An 18,999-nucleotide genomic window follows, 5' to 3' on the forward strand; every position below is an offset into this window, starting at 1 on the left:
TCTTAAAAATTTTTATTTAGCATATTGAAAAACAAATGTTACAAAAAATTTTCTATAAACATAGGCAAAAATGTTTAAATAGGATAATTTAATGTAAACCAAACCCCTTTAAAATACACAATACTGTAATCAGAGGTTATTTACATCCAGTGAAGAGAGAACAACCTTCACTAATGTTAATATTATCAAAGCAAATAATTAATTTCCATAATTTCTTAAAACAGTGTCAACTTTAAGTTAGTTTTAGTAGCTAAATCATTTCAGTCCTAATAMAAGATGAAATCAAATGTTACATTCAGAAGTGGGGAAGGCTGACTATTCATGTCATCAGTCAGCACTGCATTCAGAGCTGCAAAACCTTAGAGAGATATGACTATAAATTTATATTTATTGCATGACAATGCAGTTACAGGATAGGTGAAACAACAAGGAAAAAAAAGCTGTATAAAACCCCAGTACAAATAAAATTTTATTTTTCAATTAGKTTAGAAAAGCCAACCACAAGACTAAGCTATTTTCCCCATTTCACAAAACAGAACAAAACAATTTATAATTTGACACTATTCCAACATGGAGAAAACTGTTCATGTCTCGGAGGAAATACATTTGCACAACTGTCCCACATAGGTTTCATTTAAATATTAAATTTATTCACCAAGACATAAATTTATAGCCCACAATGGCTTTCATGCTCATGTACATGGAAAAGGCATTGTCCAATTAATTCAACTCATAGATCACTTTAAGTTTTTGGTTGTGACTTTTTTTTTGGAATGGCAAGCATTAATTTTAGATTGCACATAAAAGTATCTACAGGACACAGTAACAGGATCAATAGGAGCCAGAGACAAACCTTTTAAAAGTGGCAGTGGAATACAGAGTAAAGAAAAGACAGAAAGAAAAAAGTGAAAAGCCAGCTCATCTCCAAACTACTAAACCAGACTGCCCATGTTCAGGGGATGAYGATGGCTGCTTAACAACCTAGTGTGAAATGGGTGATCTCCATGCATTTCCTACAGGAAAGTCCCATATCCTGACAAGGAAGTTACTGCTAAAACTATCTGCGCTGGCAGGCACAAGAGGTGCCAATATGGCACAGACACTGAAGCACCAGCTCTTTTTGAGGTGGTTTGTGCAYGCTGGGATGAGGCACTTTGTTCTGGCAACACCTGCCTAGAGCAGGTGTATTTATTAACTCTTGCTCRTTGTGAAAGGAGCTTTAACTTCCAYSAGTGGCAATTYRGGAATCACAARAGCTAAAACCACTTCAAAAGAAAAGGTCTCACAGTCCACAAACAAGACCCAGGCAATCTTTACTACAAGTGTCCAAAACATATTGTACTTACCCATCTATCTTAATATATTTATTATATATAATGAATATATGTAAGAGCTATACTTTTGACAGTGGAGTCAGGAGTTTGGCCAGGAGCTCATCTCTAATACAAYTTGCCTTAGCAGCTGAAGATCCCCAGCAGGCAATGTAGGCAACCTACTCTCTGCCAAAAATAAAGCTCCTGAATCCTCCTGTCAATATATTCTTGTCAAGAATATTAGATCATATTCTTATCAAAGTGTGCACATGCACACTCATCTATAACCATACATTTCCTTCCAGTCTCCTGCCACAAAAATCCTTTGGGAAAAGATGGGCCAAGCCCCCATGAGAGGGACATAAAGAGATGGCAGTCATTTGGGATATTTGAAACAAGACAGTTTGGGTTTCTGTTGTAAGAAAGCCAATATATCATAATTTAGTTCTTCAGGGCTCAATATATTTAATTTGGTGCTAATTGATTAGTAGAACACAGAACAGCACTAAGCTAATGCCATGCTACATTGGCATGGGAAGAAAGAAAACTGAACCTTAATACTCAGAAATTAAACCAAGCAATTTTACTTTTAAATCAACCTGTGAAAAAAGAACCACCACACTAAAATTTCTACCACCTTAACTATCATCCGCATCTAAAGCAGGTGGATAAAATTCTGCACAGGCCTGTAAATAACTTGCATCCATCTCTTCAGCCTCAAAAAGYCATTCCACACTAATGCTTGGGGTTATGTCTGTGTGTTCTTAGAATTCCTTGCTGGAATGGATAAGCACTAAATGTAGTTTTTGTTAAAAAAGGGATCTTTATTCTCTGCAAAGAATTTCCACAGGCACCAATAGAAGGTGCAGACAAGGTACATGTGAGTAGGCAAGAGAATCTGAGAATTTGAGGAAGGGGTTCACAGCTGGGAGAACCTTAAGGAAGGTTTTGATAGTTGGGGAAAAAAGGAAGTCACAGACACTGAATTTCTTTCCTTTTCCCCTTTTAAAAAGGAAAGTAATGCCTTTGGGTTTATGTGCTATAGATAACATCCTGGTCCCAGTAGGAAGTCCATGATCAGGATTTTATCCACCCTTGAGTACTTCAGTAAAACTGTTGCATGAACTTTTGAGTTCTGAAGTTAAYATATGCACACTTGTCACCTCTAGAATACAAAGTAAAACCAGATAGGGAAACAGGAAAGGCAGAACACAGACAAAAACCTAAACCAATAAATTCACCAATTAGTGTCTTGAATTGTCAGCTTCTAAACATTTACAGAATTTTGAGCTGTAATACCAAAAGCTTTAGAATACACCTCTCCTGCTAGGACTCTGCAATTATTGCTCTTACACCAGCATTCTCTACAYGAGATCCTGGTTTGAACACAAAGTCTCCCAGCCTCCCGAGGGCCAGGGGAGGGGTGCAGCATGTAACAAAAATCCAAGTGAGAAAAAGGAACCAACCAAACAAGAGRCAATACTGCAAAATCAGTCCCCTCTAGTGTGATAACTATGAAAATGTTGCTTAAGRATTCCCTATTGCAGGGAATTCTGACCGTCTGCAGTAAGAAAGAGGAGGGGGATCCTACCAATCTTGTGGGGAATGTGGACAATGTTTGGAATAAAACAAGTGACATCCTTTAAAACAGAGGTACTTGTGAGAAATATGACAGAGCACCACATCTGTATCTGCACTACACTCTCAATACAGATTTTTTTTTTTTTAACCTTCTATGGGAAAAAAAAAAAACCCCAAATCCAAAGACAGAGTGAACCTAAAAAAGGTGAAATTCATTGTACAAGTCCGTTAAATTACGGAAATGCATAATAAGCCAAGATAAAGTGCTACAAAATGATTACTGATTTTTAAAAGGTCCATGGCATTCTTCTTGGTTTATTTAGTACTGGTGACAATGGGAGTTAGTGCAATGGCACCGGCTGAGCTGGAATTCACAATGTCTTCATATTGTGGGGGTGGATCTAAATGCTGCTCAGTTTCGCTTCTTCTCACACTGATTTCCCCAGTGGCTTCCTCATAGGAGGGAGGAGGATCACAGTTTGAGAGCCTTGTGGATATTGAGTCTGACCGTGCATCCGAATAGCTCAGACCTCCTGGAGAGAGCCCACTGACTTCATACATTTCCTCCTGTGGGGAATGAACAATGCTGAGAGGCGGCGGGAGGGGCCCTCTGCCGTCAGCACCATCGCCCAGCGCTCCGTGGGCTCCCCTGTGCACGTACACCGACTGCCTACGCATTTTCTTTTTAAACAGGCATSTCCAGATGACAAAAATGACAATGAGGATAACAAAAAGGCCAATGATTAATGGAAATGCAAGGTAAAATGAATACCAGCTATGTCCTGTGTTACTTTCTCCCTGGAGTCCGTTTTTGTAGACTTTCCAGAACTCCTTCTAGAAGAGCAAGACACAACACGTCAGAAATTATAACACAGTTAATAAGCAATGTAAGCAAGTTGTTTTAAAGAATGAGGGRAAAAAAAGGCATTTCAAATACTGATGATTAAAATAAGAACTGGCATGGATAAGCACACACAAGCTTTCAATTTTTCTTCTCGTGTGATCAGTGATACAAAAGGGATTTGGYTTTTAAAAACAAACTCCTCACTGTTTTCAATATTCTTGTGTCTGCACTCTTATGTTTACAAACATGCAGCACAGACAGGACTAAGCAATAATACACAAAGAAAAGGAAAAAAAAAACCCAACCATAGAGCAAACTAGGAGAAAAATATCTCAAAAGCCCATGCCTAATCAGCATGCACATCAGTGGTGGATCAGAATGTGTCAGCACCATTCAAGATACAAGTCTAGGCTTTGTTTGTTTTAAAATTGCAATGATACACTAGTACAATTTGACAGGGAAGCACTGGCTCACAATGACAGAACATTTTGGCAAAGCACAACTATGCTGTACTGTCTTACCATAATTTAGACATCCCCCACCCTCTGGCTCATTAGGCAATTGCTGTCAGCTTATTTTGAGTTGATCCAGATCCTCTGTTTACAGTTAAAAATAGCTCCAAACTATGAAACTATTACACAGGGTTTTACATTCTAGAAACCTTGACAACATAGCTACAGATAAATGGAACATAAAGTGAAAATATGAGCAAGTGAAAATAAGATGAAGGAGGACACCAATACTTGAAAGTCCTCTTTGTTATAATAATATGTGCAAGTGGGAGCACAAAGATCATGTTACCATCCAATTTCCTCTGCAGCAAATGCTATAATTAAACAGTACAACAGAAAAGCATACCCTGCCTCAAGAGTAGCCATCCTCACCTGTAATGTAAGATCTCTTCTACTATGAAACACTTCCACTGTTTTATAGTCATAATTTAGTATATTTTAGTATATTATAGTATAAGAAAAAAAAAGAAATTGCAATTAATAACACCCCCCAATCCACACCAGAAACTCTGAACTCTTAAATTTTCTTTAAAAATGCACAGACCTGACCCCATCCTGCACCTGCCAGCATCACATTAATTTTAAATGACAGTACACATTTCATGCAACTATTTATAGAATAGTCACCAGGTAGAATTGAAACTGTCATTGCTCAGTTGTTGGTAAATGATGTATTCAGGTTGCAAATCAGATTAATCAGTTTTTTTTAGTTCAGGCCTGCTGTCACATGATGAGCATTAGACAGAAAATGCCACCAACTTCAACTCCTGCACCAATCCAGGATCAGGCATTTTCCCTAAATTTCAAGGCTTGACACCACAAGCAGTTTGTCACAACGCTCCTCTTTGATGTGAACCCAAATCTTCTAAGCTTAAGTCAGGTGGCATTGGTTTCCAGCAAAGCAAGAAATTCTGGGAAGATGGACTCTAAATACTTCTCTACAAGGGTCCTCCTTGATGTGTGTACCACAGTGAACCCCAGACCAGTTTTGAGTTTGGAAAAATGTATTTGGGGAGGAACTAACATTGAAAAATGCCATTAGCTGCACAACTGAGGGCTGTTGGGGTCTCTGCATGATAAAATCTGGCAGAAACAAACACCTCAGCCTCTCCCCACTAGACTACCAGGTAATTAAGCATGCCTCTTACTTTTGCATCTGGTTCGAATACAGCTGAGTATATTGCTTAGTGTGATAAATAGTAAATGGTAGACTAAAAAAAGCAGAAAAGGATTAATTAAGATTATGAAATGCTACTGTATGTACTGGAACCAAACTTCCCACATCACTATGGTCTCAGTGGCAGCAAAAAAAAAAAAAATGGTACAATATTTATTTTTAAGACCAAAGTTGCAAAGATTTACTGAAAGTCATTAAATACACTGTGCAAGGATATGTCATTTTAAAGACTCTCTGGAGGAGAAAGGTAGTTTTGATGAATAAAGAAGAAATCTCACTTCTCCCCCAACAATCTATTTTGCGTGCAGACTGCAGAGGAAATGCACCTTCTCCATCAGAAGGTTAGTAAGTAGTGACTTTTAGCAGGTATTTTAATACTGCTTCCATGTTACTTCTAGGTCAGCTCTATCTGCTGTGGAAAATGCCTCTGTATTTTCAGAAAGCTGAAACAGCAGCGTCACTCCTTGGCACTCTGCAACACAGCAAAGCAGCAGAAAAGCTGTTCTGTTCCCCCAGAGTGGCAGGCACTTACAGCAGAATAGGGTGTGTGGCTTTGGGGATCTTTGACTTGTGATGTGACCAGACAGGTGCACAAAGAGCTTAAGGTAAGAGTTTAAACTGCCTTAAGGATGAAAGTAGYTTATTGTCCTCTTTCATTTACATGCAAGGCAAAGAAAATTCAAGACAGTTTAGACACTCCTCACCCTCTGGTCAAAAATTACTTTAGGTCTAAACACTGTCTTACAGAGACAGAGGAATAAAGTTCTGCACAAAGGTGAAAAACACTAAGAAACGCTTAGTCATAAAAAAGAAAAAAGTCTTCAAATGCTCTCCTTCAGGGGAAAAGAAAAAAAAACAACCACCACAAAAAACAACCCCACAAAAATAACCTTGTTAGCCTACTAGATCCCATGTTTCCAGCTTGCATTTTTGCAATTCAGATCTCCAAGAGAAGCACAAAGACTTTTAGTTCCAGACTGCCACAACKGACAGGAACTGCAGGAAACTCCTCCTTCAGGTTTGAGTTGCACAGCTGCCAAGTTGCAAACTCTCCCTCTGCTCTGCCACCCCACAGCTACACTGCAGAGTAAAGTGATGGTGCAGGARGAGTACAGCACATCTGGACAAAGTCAAATCCTGCCCAACAAAGCCATARACAACTTAGATGAATTTGCACAGTGTGAGGATTTGTACAAACTGCTGTGTAAAAGACCAAGAGGTGAAAATACTGAAAAGTTACAAAGCTGTAAAATTCATACAGCAAGTTAAAGAGTAATTTAAAGCTGGAAAACTCAAAGCCCAGAAATCCCTCCCACGATTGCTGGTCTCTAAAACTAACAACAGAAAGGACTTTCTGCTGGACAAAATTACTAACTTGTGATTAATGAAAAGGACACTTCAATAATCCTTTCTCCCTGAGTGCTGTACAACTGGGAAAACCAGGTGTAAAAGCCTTATAAGGCTGAAAAACTAAGTTAAGCAGGCCACAAAATCAGATAACTGCAATGGAAAAGACTTAGAAAACATCTAACATATATTCCTGCCAAGAACTACTTTTCTGAATGTATCTTAGTGCTTTGGCAAATCCAGTTTGAAATAATAAAAAGAAATTCTCAAAGGCATMCCAAAGACAGTTACAGCAAAATTTGCTAGAATTTTGTTTCCCTCTTATTTGTATTACTTCTCAGAGCAGAGTTAGCATCAGGCAACTGGATCTGAATGGTGAATCAAATCAGGCATCCACAAGGAAGTCAAGAGACTCACACCCTCTTCAGAATTTCAAGAGGCCTTYGCTTGAGGCCTTTACTGAATTTGGCAGCATTGATAGCCTCAAATGATCCTTTGCCAGTTGCCTGACCTGTTTTAAAGGTGGACTGATAAGAAGCCAGTCAGAAGACTGCTTGGTATTTGCCAGCCAGAGAGTGAGAACAAAGCAATAAGGGGAAGTGAGTGCACCTCCTACACTGTTTTCTTCTGCTCTGCCCCCAATTCCAGGCGGCAGGAAAAGATTCACCTCTTCTCTTCTGAGAATTTATCCAGCATCTATAATTACACACAGATTGACACTGGAAGTCTGACTCAATCACTTTATTTTAGATCTGGTGCCGACAAGTTTTGAGGTGCTTACTAAGCCTTTTAGTGGCAATTTGTTTTGCGTGAATAAAGCAACACAGAGAACTTGGCAATTTTCACAATACTTAAAACATGGGAAATTTGCAACATGAATAAAAACCTGTGAGTTCCAGCTTATAAAATCTTCATGCACTTTAAATTAARAAGAATTGAGTTAATGGAATCAAATTGATACCAGTGCTACAATCACAGATGCTTGGCACAATAACATCTGAATAAATCTGATAACCTGATAAACCTCTGATTCCTGACCAGTGACCTCCTCCAGGCTACAGGCAYCATCAATAAACAGCTTTACAAGATCAGACCTAGGGCTCACCTCATCTGTCAACTTCTCTCCAACAATAATCTTTAGAGACCACTGAAAGAAGARTTCAAACACAAGCARGCAGTGATRTTCTCCAAATTTCACATATCTGTAYTACCACAACTTCCATTAGCCAAAGCTGAGATTCCTTTCAATTAATGTTTCCAGGCTGATTTATCTTGCCTTCATTTACATTGTTCTCTGAACCCATACAAGCTTTTAGGATCTGAGATACCCTGTGGCAAGGCAGTCCATAGGTCTATTAGCTGTGGTGAGGAAAGACTTCTGTCTGCTTTGTAACTGCACCTTCCAGTCTCCTTTGAGGCCCTCTTAGCTCTGCTATCAGAAGGATGGCAAGTGACTGACTTCAACTCACCCTTTGTCTCACAGACATCATCACATGTTCCCTGATTCAATTATTTTATGATCTATTCTCACTATACAAGTCTCTTCATATCTTTGATTGATTGTCACACTTCTCAGGTCCTTCCTCAGCTACTAATTTGCTTTTAAAGAGATAGGGAGATGAGAGTTGTACACATTCAAGATGTGGGTAAGCTCTTTATTATAATCCCTGTTCCTTTATTTAAGATTCTTAGAACTCAAGGTTTTTTAATTTTGTTTTGGCTTTGTTTGACTACTCAGCATTAAACTGAAGTCTTCATAATTGAAATTCAGATCTTGTTCCTGARTTCAGTTCAGAGCCAATCATATATTATAATGAATGTTCCCATTTCCTCCACATGCATTACATTTATCAACACAGAATTTCATRTTCTATTTTACCATGAAGTCCTGCAAATTCTTCCCTGTTGGCTCTAGCTTAACATAAAAGTTCTATCTTYATAATTAACTTTACAGTTTTAAAAAATAATTCTGAATCTGTCAAAATCCCCAAGCCTGTCTTAGAAATAWTAAATGACATGTATGCACACTTAACATACAAAATGCTACTTAAAAAATCATGCACCAAAAATAACTTCAGGGAACTGCTTGATATTCTTTTAATATTACAAATCTTGTTGCAGACCTGCCCTGAAGACTGTAGGAAAACAAAGAAGMAAGTAGACAAGATAAAAAAGAAATACAAAGAGAGATTACACAAAAGGTTACCATGACATAAATAAGCTACAGACCCTATCTGAATTCCTTTCTATCTGTACTAAGAAAGTTGCATTTCTCTGAATATACTGTATCATGTTCCCAGTCTACTGCATCCATTCTCTTCCTCTGGGACACAGATATAAAGTATTGCTAAGTGGCTGTATGGATGGATACTGCTGGGGCACAATACACTAAATCAAGTCCCAGTAAATGAGGCTGGTCAGGAATAACTGCACATTAGCAGAGCCTGGCCATTAGCAACTCCCCACAGCAGAAAACAACAGCCAGGGAAAAAGGACACAGTATTGGAAATGGATAAAAGGTCAGGACCTTATTGGAAGCTCCCTCACTACTTGTGACAGAAAAGAAATGTAACTCTTTCTATTTTACTACTTCCCAAACACCTCTGAAAAAGGGAAATGCTAATTACCATAACAAAAAAAAATGTTTCTAAATGGGAGAAAAGTTAGAGACAACATATTTAGGTTATGCTTTCTCTAGTGACTGGAACAAAAAGCAAAAGTGATATTGTGTTACAATTTTTTTTACAAGTTGTCTCACTGCACATACTATTCTTTATTATACAATGAGCTATCATTAGAATAGTTTCACCAAGTTTGGGAAGTGAAAAATGTGTGCAGGCTTTCAACAGCTTCAGAAAGAAGCAGCTTTGAAGACGCCACATGTCCTACAACTTCATTTTATTAAATCAGAAAATCTTCATTCCAGCCCTTTCCATCACTCCAGCTATGACTCCCAACAAAAAGATGCCAAGAACTTAAAATGTCCAGTATGCCTTTACATATTGCTATTTTTTTACGTACAGCTCAGCCACTGAGAGTAGGAATGTGTCACCTGTGTAAATTTTGGAAGAAATCTGCAATGTTCCCTGTGCCACTCTGACTACTACATCACTGGCCTTGCCAGTACAATTTCCCCACGCAAACCCCAAATCTAATGCAATGTTGGAAAACACACAAGCACTCAGCACACCCAAAAGTTTMGTATCAATACACCCCACCCATCTTTACATACACAACAAAACATACCGTTTTYTCCTCATTTTCAAATGCTTCTCTTGCTTCTTCATAACTACAGATTTCTTCTCTGCATTCATGTTCTATGTCACCTTGCTTTATTTCTTCCAGAAACGTGTTGGCTCTTGGGTATCTTTTTAACACRGAGTTGGCTTTGTCCTCTGTTAAGAACACTGAATAAGAAGAGGAGAGACAATAAAAGGTCACTTCTAAAATAGACACCCAAAACTTCATGCTAAAATTGCTCAAAGAAAATGTGCCTTTGAGAAAAAGCTTCTTCAAAGTCTTCCCCTTTATTTGATATGATAAAAGGCCTTTCCTAGTTTTGCTCACTGTTTTAAGTAGTTGGGCCTACAATTTCAGTAGCTATTGCTAAAATGTCATAAATGCACAGACCTCAATTCAATAGCTGTGTGTGGTGAAACAAGACTGAATCTGGTGCCCAAGAGTCCTTGGAAGAGACAGGCACATGCTCAGCTCAAGCAACTTCTTAAACTGACAGAGAACAAACAAATGCTACTTGAGAACATCCAAAATGATATTTGCAACTGCCTGAGGGCATCACAACCAGAATGCTGTGAAGTTATTGATATAAATATTTATGACTGTTACCCAGAGTCACACAAACCAGAGAGCTGCATTTATCAATGTTTAAGTTTGTAAGTTTTCTTAAGCAACTTTGAAGCAGACTTGCTCCCCTCACTCCAGAAATCTCAGCCATACAGTGGGCACCCCTTTGAGGGTGTGAGGGGATGTAGCCTCTTTCTATTTTCTTGAACCATACAGAAAACCTCACTTGATTTGATGAATCAAATGAAACAACCCTAAAAGGCAACCAATGTTCTCGCACAGGTATTCTTTATTTGAGTTTCTTAGTTTACTGTTTAAGGAAGAAAGCTGGAAGCAATCTCTTTTCTTCTGATGTTCCAGCTTTCCATCAAACTCTCTGACCCAGTGATTTTTACATATGCAGTAACTGGGAACASTCCAGAATCCATCAGACTGAATTACCCAGGAGGTACATATGCAGTGCATAGTGCAGGAATTCTGCAGGTATTTCAGGTCAGGAAGCAGGAACATCAAGTCAGTGTTACACTGTTCTTGGGCTCTCAGTGCCAGCAAGAGGGGATAATGATTCAATGCACTGCCACACTACTGCACTTGTAGCACTTTCCTAGCCTACACAATCATTTGTGCATTGCTTCACTTGCAGTTAGTCTGAAGGGTTTTTTTTTTTCCTTAATCATCTGATTTTTAATGTTAGAAAATGAGGGCAGCAAGGAAACAAAGACAATCACTATATTTTTTCTTTAGAAATATGTGGTGGTMTTTGCCAGCAATGATTAGCATAATTAGGCATAACTAATTTTAAATTTCTTTAGTATCTGTGGTATTCTATCATAATGGATCGATGTGACCAGGCTACAGAGCTGGCTTCTGTGAGAAGCTGATAGAAAATTACCCCAGGTCAGTGGAGAAGGAAGGGGTGGAGTGCTCCAGGTGCCAGAGCTGGGATTCCACTGGAGCCTGTGGTGCAGACCATGGAGAGGAGTGACAGAGTGGCTTTGGGGGACACCTGGCACCCAGCCAAGGTCAGTCCATCACAACTTGGTTTCAAATCACTAGAAAAGTGATATTCCTTTTGCAAAGGATTAAATGAAGAGGTGAAAACTAAATTCCAAAACACTGACTCCTATGCTTCCAGTTGAATGCATTACAAAATGCATCATACAAAATACACTGTTTAGGATGTTGCCAGGGGTTCAGTGCATCCAATTCTACAACTGTATCTACCACAAATTTGGTTTTCTTCAGCACCACAGATAAGAACATGGACATCTCCTACTATGTTAGTTCATTGACTGAATAACATAGAAATTAATGTTCATAAACCTCTTCAAAAGGAAAGAAAAAAAGATGCCTTTTTTCTGCTTCCCACACAATTCTCCTCGCTTCCCTCTAGGCCTGAATAAATTATTTTTTTTCCGCCTCATGCCTCAGTGATCACCTCAAGGTGATGAGCTGAAGGACTCATCCATGTCAGGAATGCAGCACACAGCCATGCCTGGGGATGGACTGCCAGTGCTTTTCCTACTTCCCCCAACTCCTTGTGGGCAYTCCTGAAGGGAACATGTGTCAGCCCAGACCCTCCCAACAGTGCCCATATGTAGAGGCACTGAAGAGTAGATAATGGACTATAAATTAAGTTTCCCTTCCTCCAGCAGATRAAACTTAGGGAATTTCATTTCACAGCTGCAATCCATCCCTGAAATGAGCAATGAGAGAAACCATGATAGCTTTGTATCAGATGCAGAGGGAAAAGTAACACAGGAAAATGCAGGTAGCTGAAAAKATCCTGATGTACAGATTCTGGCTATCAGAAACAAGATACAAATACTTATTTCTGCATGCACTTTCCAATTTGCAGAGAGAATAAAGGTTTAAAAGTTGGAATGTTAAGAAATACTGCATTTGACACATATTGGTATGAGTTTCTACGTAATACCTCAGTTTTCCAAATGAGTGAATCATACATTTCTGATTCAAAATGCATTGACGGAGAACAGCAAAATGTAATTCAGTTCAAGAATGGACAATATATCACTATCTAAAACCCCCAAAGTTTTTGTTTAACAATTCATATTCAGAAAGKGTCTTCTCTCACAATAAAGTATAAAAAATGCACACATCACAGAGACAAAAAAGCCTGCTAAGGAAAATAAACTACATCTCATATTAATTATGCATGTGTCTGATAAATAACAATCTCTGGCTATTCCAGACCAGAATGCCTTTTGACGTGGTAAGGCTGGGGAATAAAATGAAGTATATTAACCTGTTTGTTTTGATGTGACATTTTTAATGCTCTGCACACTCCTAGTGACTTCAAATCCTATTGAGAAGTCAATACAAATGTATCAAGGAAACCAAGCCATGCAATTGAAATACAGGGATTTAATGAGAATCAGTCACTGCCTGATGAATCCTATAAAAAAAAAGATAATGGAAGTGTATTGCAGAAGCCACTGTGACTTCTTAGTATTCCAGGACCATAATCATGTAGATATTCAGTTACAGAGTGCACAAAAAGCCCACTTTGGGTTGGATGCCCACCTAGCTAAGCCACAGCATGGCAGAATTCACTGCAGCTGTTACTGGGGAGCTGAAAATAATCAGGAAAGACTTGAATGTGGTAAGAATAGAGGAATGAGGCAAGATAAATCACTGTTATGCAGATTAACTGGCAAATACAAGATAAAAGAAAAATCAAAATTAGTATTTTGCCATTATGTAAGATATACATAGGAACGAATCATCTGAAGTACCTTCTATTTCCCCAGTTTTTGTAGGATATAGATGAAGATATACAACTACCAAATTTAATGCATTTGAATACATTATTTCTTCAGACATGCTTGTACTGTGCATGTAACTGTAACAATTGGCTTTACCAAGTTTTTAGGCATCAGAAAGCTTCCAAAGACTTAGTTTCACTTATCATTATTGAAGAGAACAATACAGTCAGATCAATTTATTACACATCCTCTGGAAAGCCTGCCTGCTATCCTAATAGTGAATGGCTACTCCAGCAAGGTGAAATTCAATCAGAAACAGAGCAAGGCAAGGACACGAGAGGATAAATATGTTGCAGCCTGCCAGCTGAAGCTGTCACAGGGAAAGAAAACAGGCTTTAGGTCTGCAGTGACAGAAGGAGCAGGGAGCAGCRGCGTGGGAAAATATTCTGAGACACAGAAATGCCACTGAAGCAAAGCYTGGGGCATCTTGGACAACAAAACCAGCTCTATTGAGACCTTTATTGAGCTTCCTTTTTTGACTCCTTATCAACATCTAAGCAGACTAAAACCACTACTAAATAGTAAAAATAAACATTTTAGCTCTAAATTTGAAGCTGCTGCTATTAAATTAGAATCTTTCTTTAGGTCATCTTAATAAAACCATTTGGTTTGAATAGGCCTGGAAGAAGAAAAATTATTTGTGCTTTTATTAATAAAGTGACTTCTGCTCTGARAATCTAGAGTTACAGAGACAAGCTTAAAAACAATTAAAACTGGAGTACTCAAGGGTGGAAATTCAGCTCTGTGGTCTTCATTCTGTAGTCAGCTTTCAAAGGGCCATAATAAGTCTGTGATGATTTTTATGGTCTGCAAATATCTCTGTCAGAACAGTTGCRTGACTTCAGTTGAGCATGGGCAAAGATCTGTGTCACATGTAACATCAAAGCCAGTTCAATGCCAGAGGGCACCTTTTGTGCAAAGAGGCTGGGATTATGAGCAGAGGATGCTTTTGGGGTGTGTTACTGTCCACTTCACAGGAAATAATAGAGAATGCACACTCATCACTAAGTTAAACTTACCACTATCCATGGTGATTGCTGTCAAGGCAGGGAACTTGCAAATATCAAGTCTGTAAACAAAAGAGGAAAGCTCCTGTTAAGTTTGTGAATTACAATCAACTTGGAAATGGTTCTCTTGATTCCCAAATACAAATACATCAGAATTTGAAATTCYATGATCAAGATTAATCCTTCTATTGAGTTGTACCAGTACTGCATGCAGACTAATTTCAGTAGTATAGCAACACTATCCAAGCAAAAGACAACCCTTTGAAATGATGAATGCTTCAACCTTTTGCAAGGCTTTTCAAATTCAAAATATGCAAAAATGTTAATATGAAATAAGAGGGTGTGTATAAGTTTAAACAAAATGCAACCTGTTTTGCCTAATCGAACTTGAAAGGTATTACATTCTCCACTGTAATTACTTATACCTTAACTAAGACTTAAATTCACTCTGCAGAGATCATCAYGTCAACTCATTAGTCTATAGATCACATTTTTTTGAAATCAGAATGAACACATGGAAATTCATTCAGAGTCWGCTACTGATTAAAACAGGATGCCTGCATAAAGTTCAAGGGCAGAACAAGGCCTGTGACTTGGCAAAGGAAGTTGCACTACATGAGAGGATCCCAACTTGCCCTACAAGAACTTACATGTACTTTATACCTCGTCTTGGAAAGAGAAGAGACAAGAGATGCTCCCAGTTGAGAAAGTGCCTGAAGCTCATTGCACTCACCAGGCAGAGAGCCAACAAGAACTGCATCTGGAGGCAGCAAGAATAGTTCAGCTTCTTGGAGTCTTTATTGGTGTGGGAATAGTTAGGAAAATAAAAGCTTTCAGCAAAGCAAGAGCAACTGCCTATAACCAAGTTAGTAGAACACCACGAGGTTAAAGGGTATTTTATTAATAAATTACCTATTCCTAAGAGTTAGCACCAGTCTTCAGAGGCCAGGTAAAATATCAACATATCATACCACCCAGATGTCCTYACATTCCATAAATCCAAACCCTCAGAAGCAAACTTTTCTGTAAAAGTCTGTCCATGGCTGTTGCAATAAACAAAGAGGGAAAGTTTCCAGCCTGGCCTGCCCAACACCACCACTCATCATGCAAGAGCAGGTGGCAGTACTTGTAGGGACTGCTGAGGTGAATTGTGCTCCATGAAGACATGCCAGCCTGCTAACAAAACTGTAAGATTACCACTACAAGATGTGGCATGAAGGAACAAGCTGATTTTAAAGCAAGTTCATCAAATCTCTACGTATTGTAGATTGACAGAGGCAGAGGACTTTTTTTTTTTTTTCAGAATATATATAAAACCTCTTCAAATAGCCAGAATTTTTCTTAGCAGAGTATGCCAAAACAAGTGACCTTTGCCCTTTGCTTCTTGAATAAAAATGAGTGTTGTTTAATGATTAGTCACGTTGTTACAATCCAAATATCTCTGATGAAGAAATTGCCAAACTTACAAATATAAACAGGTCCCAAAAGATTAGGCTAGTGGTGTAACTATTTTCTTCATCCATTGTGTCATTATTGTCTTATGCCATTTATTACCCACCAGTTTCAGAGTGCTGCTTTTGCAACAGCCCCCCAGATAAAACAAACACTAACAGAAGAGGCAGCATGCCTGAGTGCTCTCTGTTAAGAGGGAGCAATGCAGTGAATGAAACTCACCTTCCTATGCTCCCCCTCTTGAATGGGGTCATTTTTCTGCAACAAATTTCAGTTAGTCATTAATGTTTCACCTTTTTAACAAGTAACTTATGTGTGGATTTCCACAACATTAACAAAAACCCAAACAAACTAAACAAAAACAGAACACAGGCATCCACATCTATGAGTCACAACCACTCAGATGGCTATGCCTACTTGGAACTGTGTTGGGAAAAAGTGGACTTAGTGCCTCCCCCCTGCTATGGGATGTTTTCCACCAGGAGCAGAGCAAGTCACTGCAGTTGCCTTGGCAYCTGGCACTAGGTACTTGGCATATCATGTTCTCTGGGAATGAACATCAGAGCACTGACMCACATGGGTTGTGAAACTGGGGAAAACACAAGGAGGAGAAGAAAAAAGAAAAACACAGAAGGCAAAATAACTTTTTTTTTTCAAAGGAAATTATATTGAGGACAAATAACAAAATAAAGAGCTGCTGAAGTGGCTGCAGAACAGAAAATATATTTTACTTTAGCTCCTTCATCACAGAAGGAAAAGGTATGCCCTTCTCTAGGAAATATCAAATATGACTTTTCAGTCAATAGTTGTAGAACAGAAACTTCCCTTCATCAATCTACATTAGATTYTTACAGCAATTACAAGTATTTAGARCTCTCTGGAACTAATAATGCCCATTCTCTGACAAACGTGTCTTTTCTATGTTCTCCTGACTTTCCTCTCAAACTTCTTCATTTCCAASCTACCACAAATCATAGCTTCCTGCTATGACACCCCAAAACCTACAGGGCAAGAGGTTGATTGAGGACATGGGCAATGGCTGCCCTGCCTTTACATGGACATTTCACTCATGGAACAGACTCTCCCACTGCAGAGGAAGCATTTGGGTCTTTGCCCTCTATTAATAGTCCCTTCCCCTAAAGGGAAGAAGTTTAATTATATTTTAGTCCTCTACTCTGACACTTTTGGTTCAAACTGACTAAATAGTTCAAAGGTGGCTTGGAAGAAAGGATTGAACAAAGACAAGTTCAAAACTCYTTTTTAGCGTCATAAGTTAGCTAATAAAGCTGAAGAGGGCTGGTCACACCACASGAACATCCTGACTTACTACTGACTCATTTATTCCTCTATCCAACTCTACTTAGTTTCCTGCTTTTAAATCTTCAGGAACCTTACTGAAACCTATGCTGACCCTATGGTGTCAAAGAAATGTTTTTCTTTTCTGTACAAAAATGCAAAAACAAACAYACACAGGCCCCACAATCCCTGACAGTATCTAAGTATCATAAATATTTGTTTCATGAATCCCTTGTCTATCCTTGTATAAGGCTATGCATCACCTTAGATAAGCTACAACACAGTGGACACCTGTATAGCACTACAGCCACGCTGAGTGTCCAATTCTGAGTTAATGGCAGTTGATATATCCAACCAACACGTGACCTTTCCTGACTGCCTGCTTGATAGGTTAAATGGTAGGAATGCTTAAAAAAAACCCACAAAAAACAACGAACCAAACACTTCAATAGAAACTACAATGACTCAATGGGAAACAGTGAGTTCTAAAGCCTGTGAGACAGCCAGGAAACACACCAACACCAYCTGTGCTATTTACCAGCAGTACCCTGCTCACTACCAAAGGACTGCAGCCTCTTATCAACAAGAAACAACTTGCATGMAAGTTTAAGGAATATTGTTACTAAYATTGTTACTAATATTGAAGTAACAAACCAAGCTGTACATTTAYTTCCACAACTAACCCAAATATTTTTTCTCAGTTCTGAAGGTACCCAAATCTTGCTTACACTGTAATCATAAAGCATAGAATATTTGTATACACATTTTCCAAGCTGGTAATCACATTCTAGCAGTGGCAATCTCTCAAATTGGGAAGGTAACTAATTTCAGCATTAAAAGCTGTTGTCTTAAGACAGTGTTTTTACAAGATTTTGTTGCATTTATTAGGATAACCATGTTTGGCTGGCAGGCACACACCTCTTCTGGGTACATTTCCTGACTCTAAGTTTAATGGAAACTTGTGTGCAGCACGTACCATGAAAGGACAGAGGATCTGACTGAGGGCACACAAACTGCCTGCGYTGTTCTCACTCACTGTCATGCGTTCCAAGGATACAGAACATCGAGAACAAAGYGAGTCCTTAAGGGAAGGGAGTAGAAAGGGAAGGGAAAATAAGGCTAATGTAAAGCAGCAGCAGTATTTTTCCTCACTGAGTTTCTCACCTGCTGTGTTAAAAGTGACTTCAAATGCTGCAAGGCTCCCTGTTTCTCTCACAGCTGGGGAGGGATGCACATGACAGCATCCAGGGTGGGAAGGGGGAAGTGGCTTTTTTTCATTCTGCAAAAGAACTCGGACAAGTGATGCAGCTGCTAATTCTAGTTTTGTAATCTGTACAATTCATTAAGCCMAAAAGCTATATAATTTCTTAAAGTTATAAATATTTAGGTTCTTCTGGAGCRTTTTATGAAAGCAGGTCCATTTGAGAAAAACACTGTTAACTCAAACATCAGTAGACATTCAGTCTAAAAATAAACACCCCTGTTTCAGCTCCTCAGTGCCKAATCAAGTGCAATGCAACAACTGAAACATTCCTGTGGGAGGTATGTTTAGAAGAAATATTAAAACACTATCAATCTGACTTCCTGTATAGCTATTTCATTATCTGACTGCAATTCATTCAGAATGTATGATGTGCCTACCTAAAAATCCAAATCCCACCACACATCTTTTACATGTTTGGAAAAAATGTTACAGAAGACTACAAATGCATTTATGCTTATCTACTTCCAAAGATCTTTCTCCCCAGGAAAAGCGTACCAAAGAATTAACATGGATTCAAATGCTGGAAAAATAGAGTGATTTTTTTCTGAACAGAAATTCCATAGGATATGGAAGAATCCTGTACTTATTAAGTTTAGTTTCCTTGTAACAGCAAGGT

General features: G+C 38.6%; 1 protein-coding gene across 1 annotated transcript; it reads right to left on the reverse strand.

Moving 5' to 3' along the window:
• Positions 1-1,237: 1,237 nt before the first annotated feature.
• Positions 1,238-18,398, reverse strand: PRRG1 (proline rich and Gla domain 1). Its single transcript, XM_057380353.1, has 4 exons — positions 18,284-18,398; positions 14,384-14,433; positions 10,021-10,181; positions 1,238-3,728 (listed from the first exon to the last, which is right to left on the reverse strand). The coding sequence occupies exons 2-4, from the start codon at positions 14,391-14,393 to the stop codon at positions 3,210-3,212; spliced, it is 690 nt and encodes a 229-aa protein (XP_057236336.1). The 5' UTR covers positions 14,394-14,433; positions 18,284-18,398; the 3' UTR covers positions 1,238-3,209.
• Between the last annotated feature and the right edge of the window lie 601 nt (positions 18,399-18,999).

This window comes from Malurus melanocephalus, unplaced genomic scaffold (assembly GCF_030028575.1).
Source record: "Malurus melanocephalus ecotype Western Australia unplaced genomic scaffold, MMel_1.1 scaffold_448, whole genome shotgun sequence".
NCBI lineage: Eukaryota > Metazoa > Chordata > Aves > Passeriformes > Maluridae > Malurus > Malurus melanocephalus.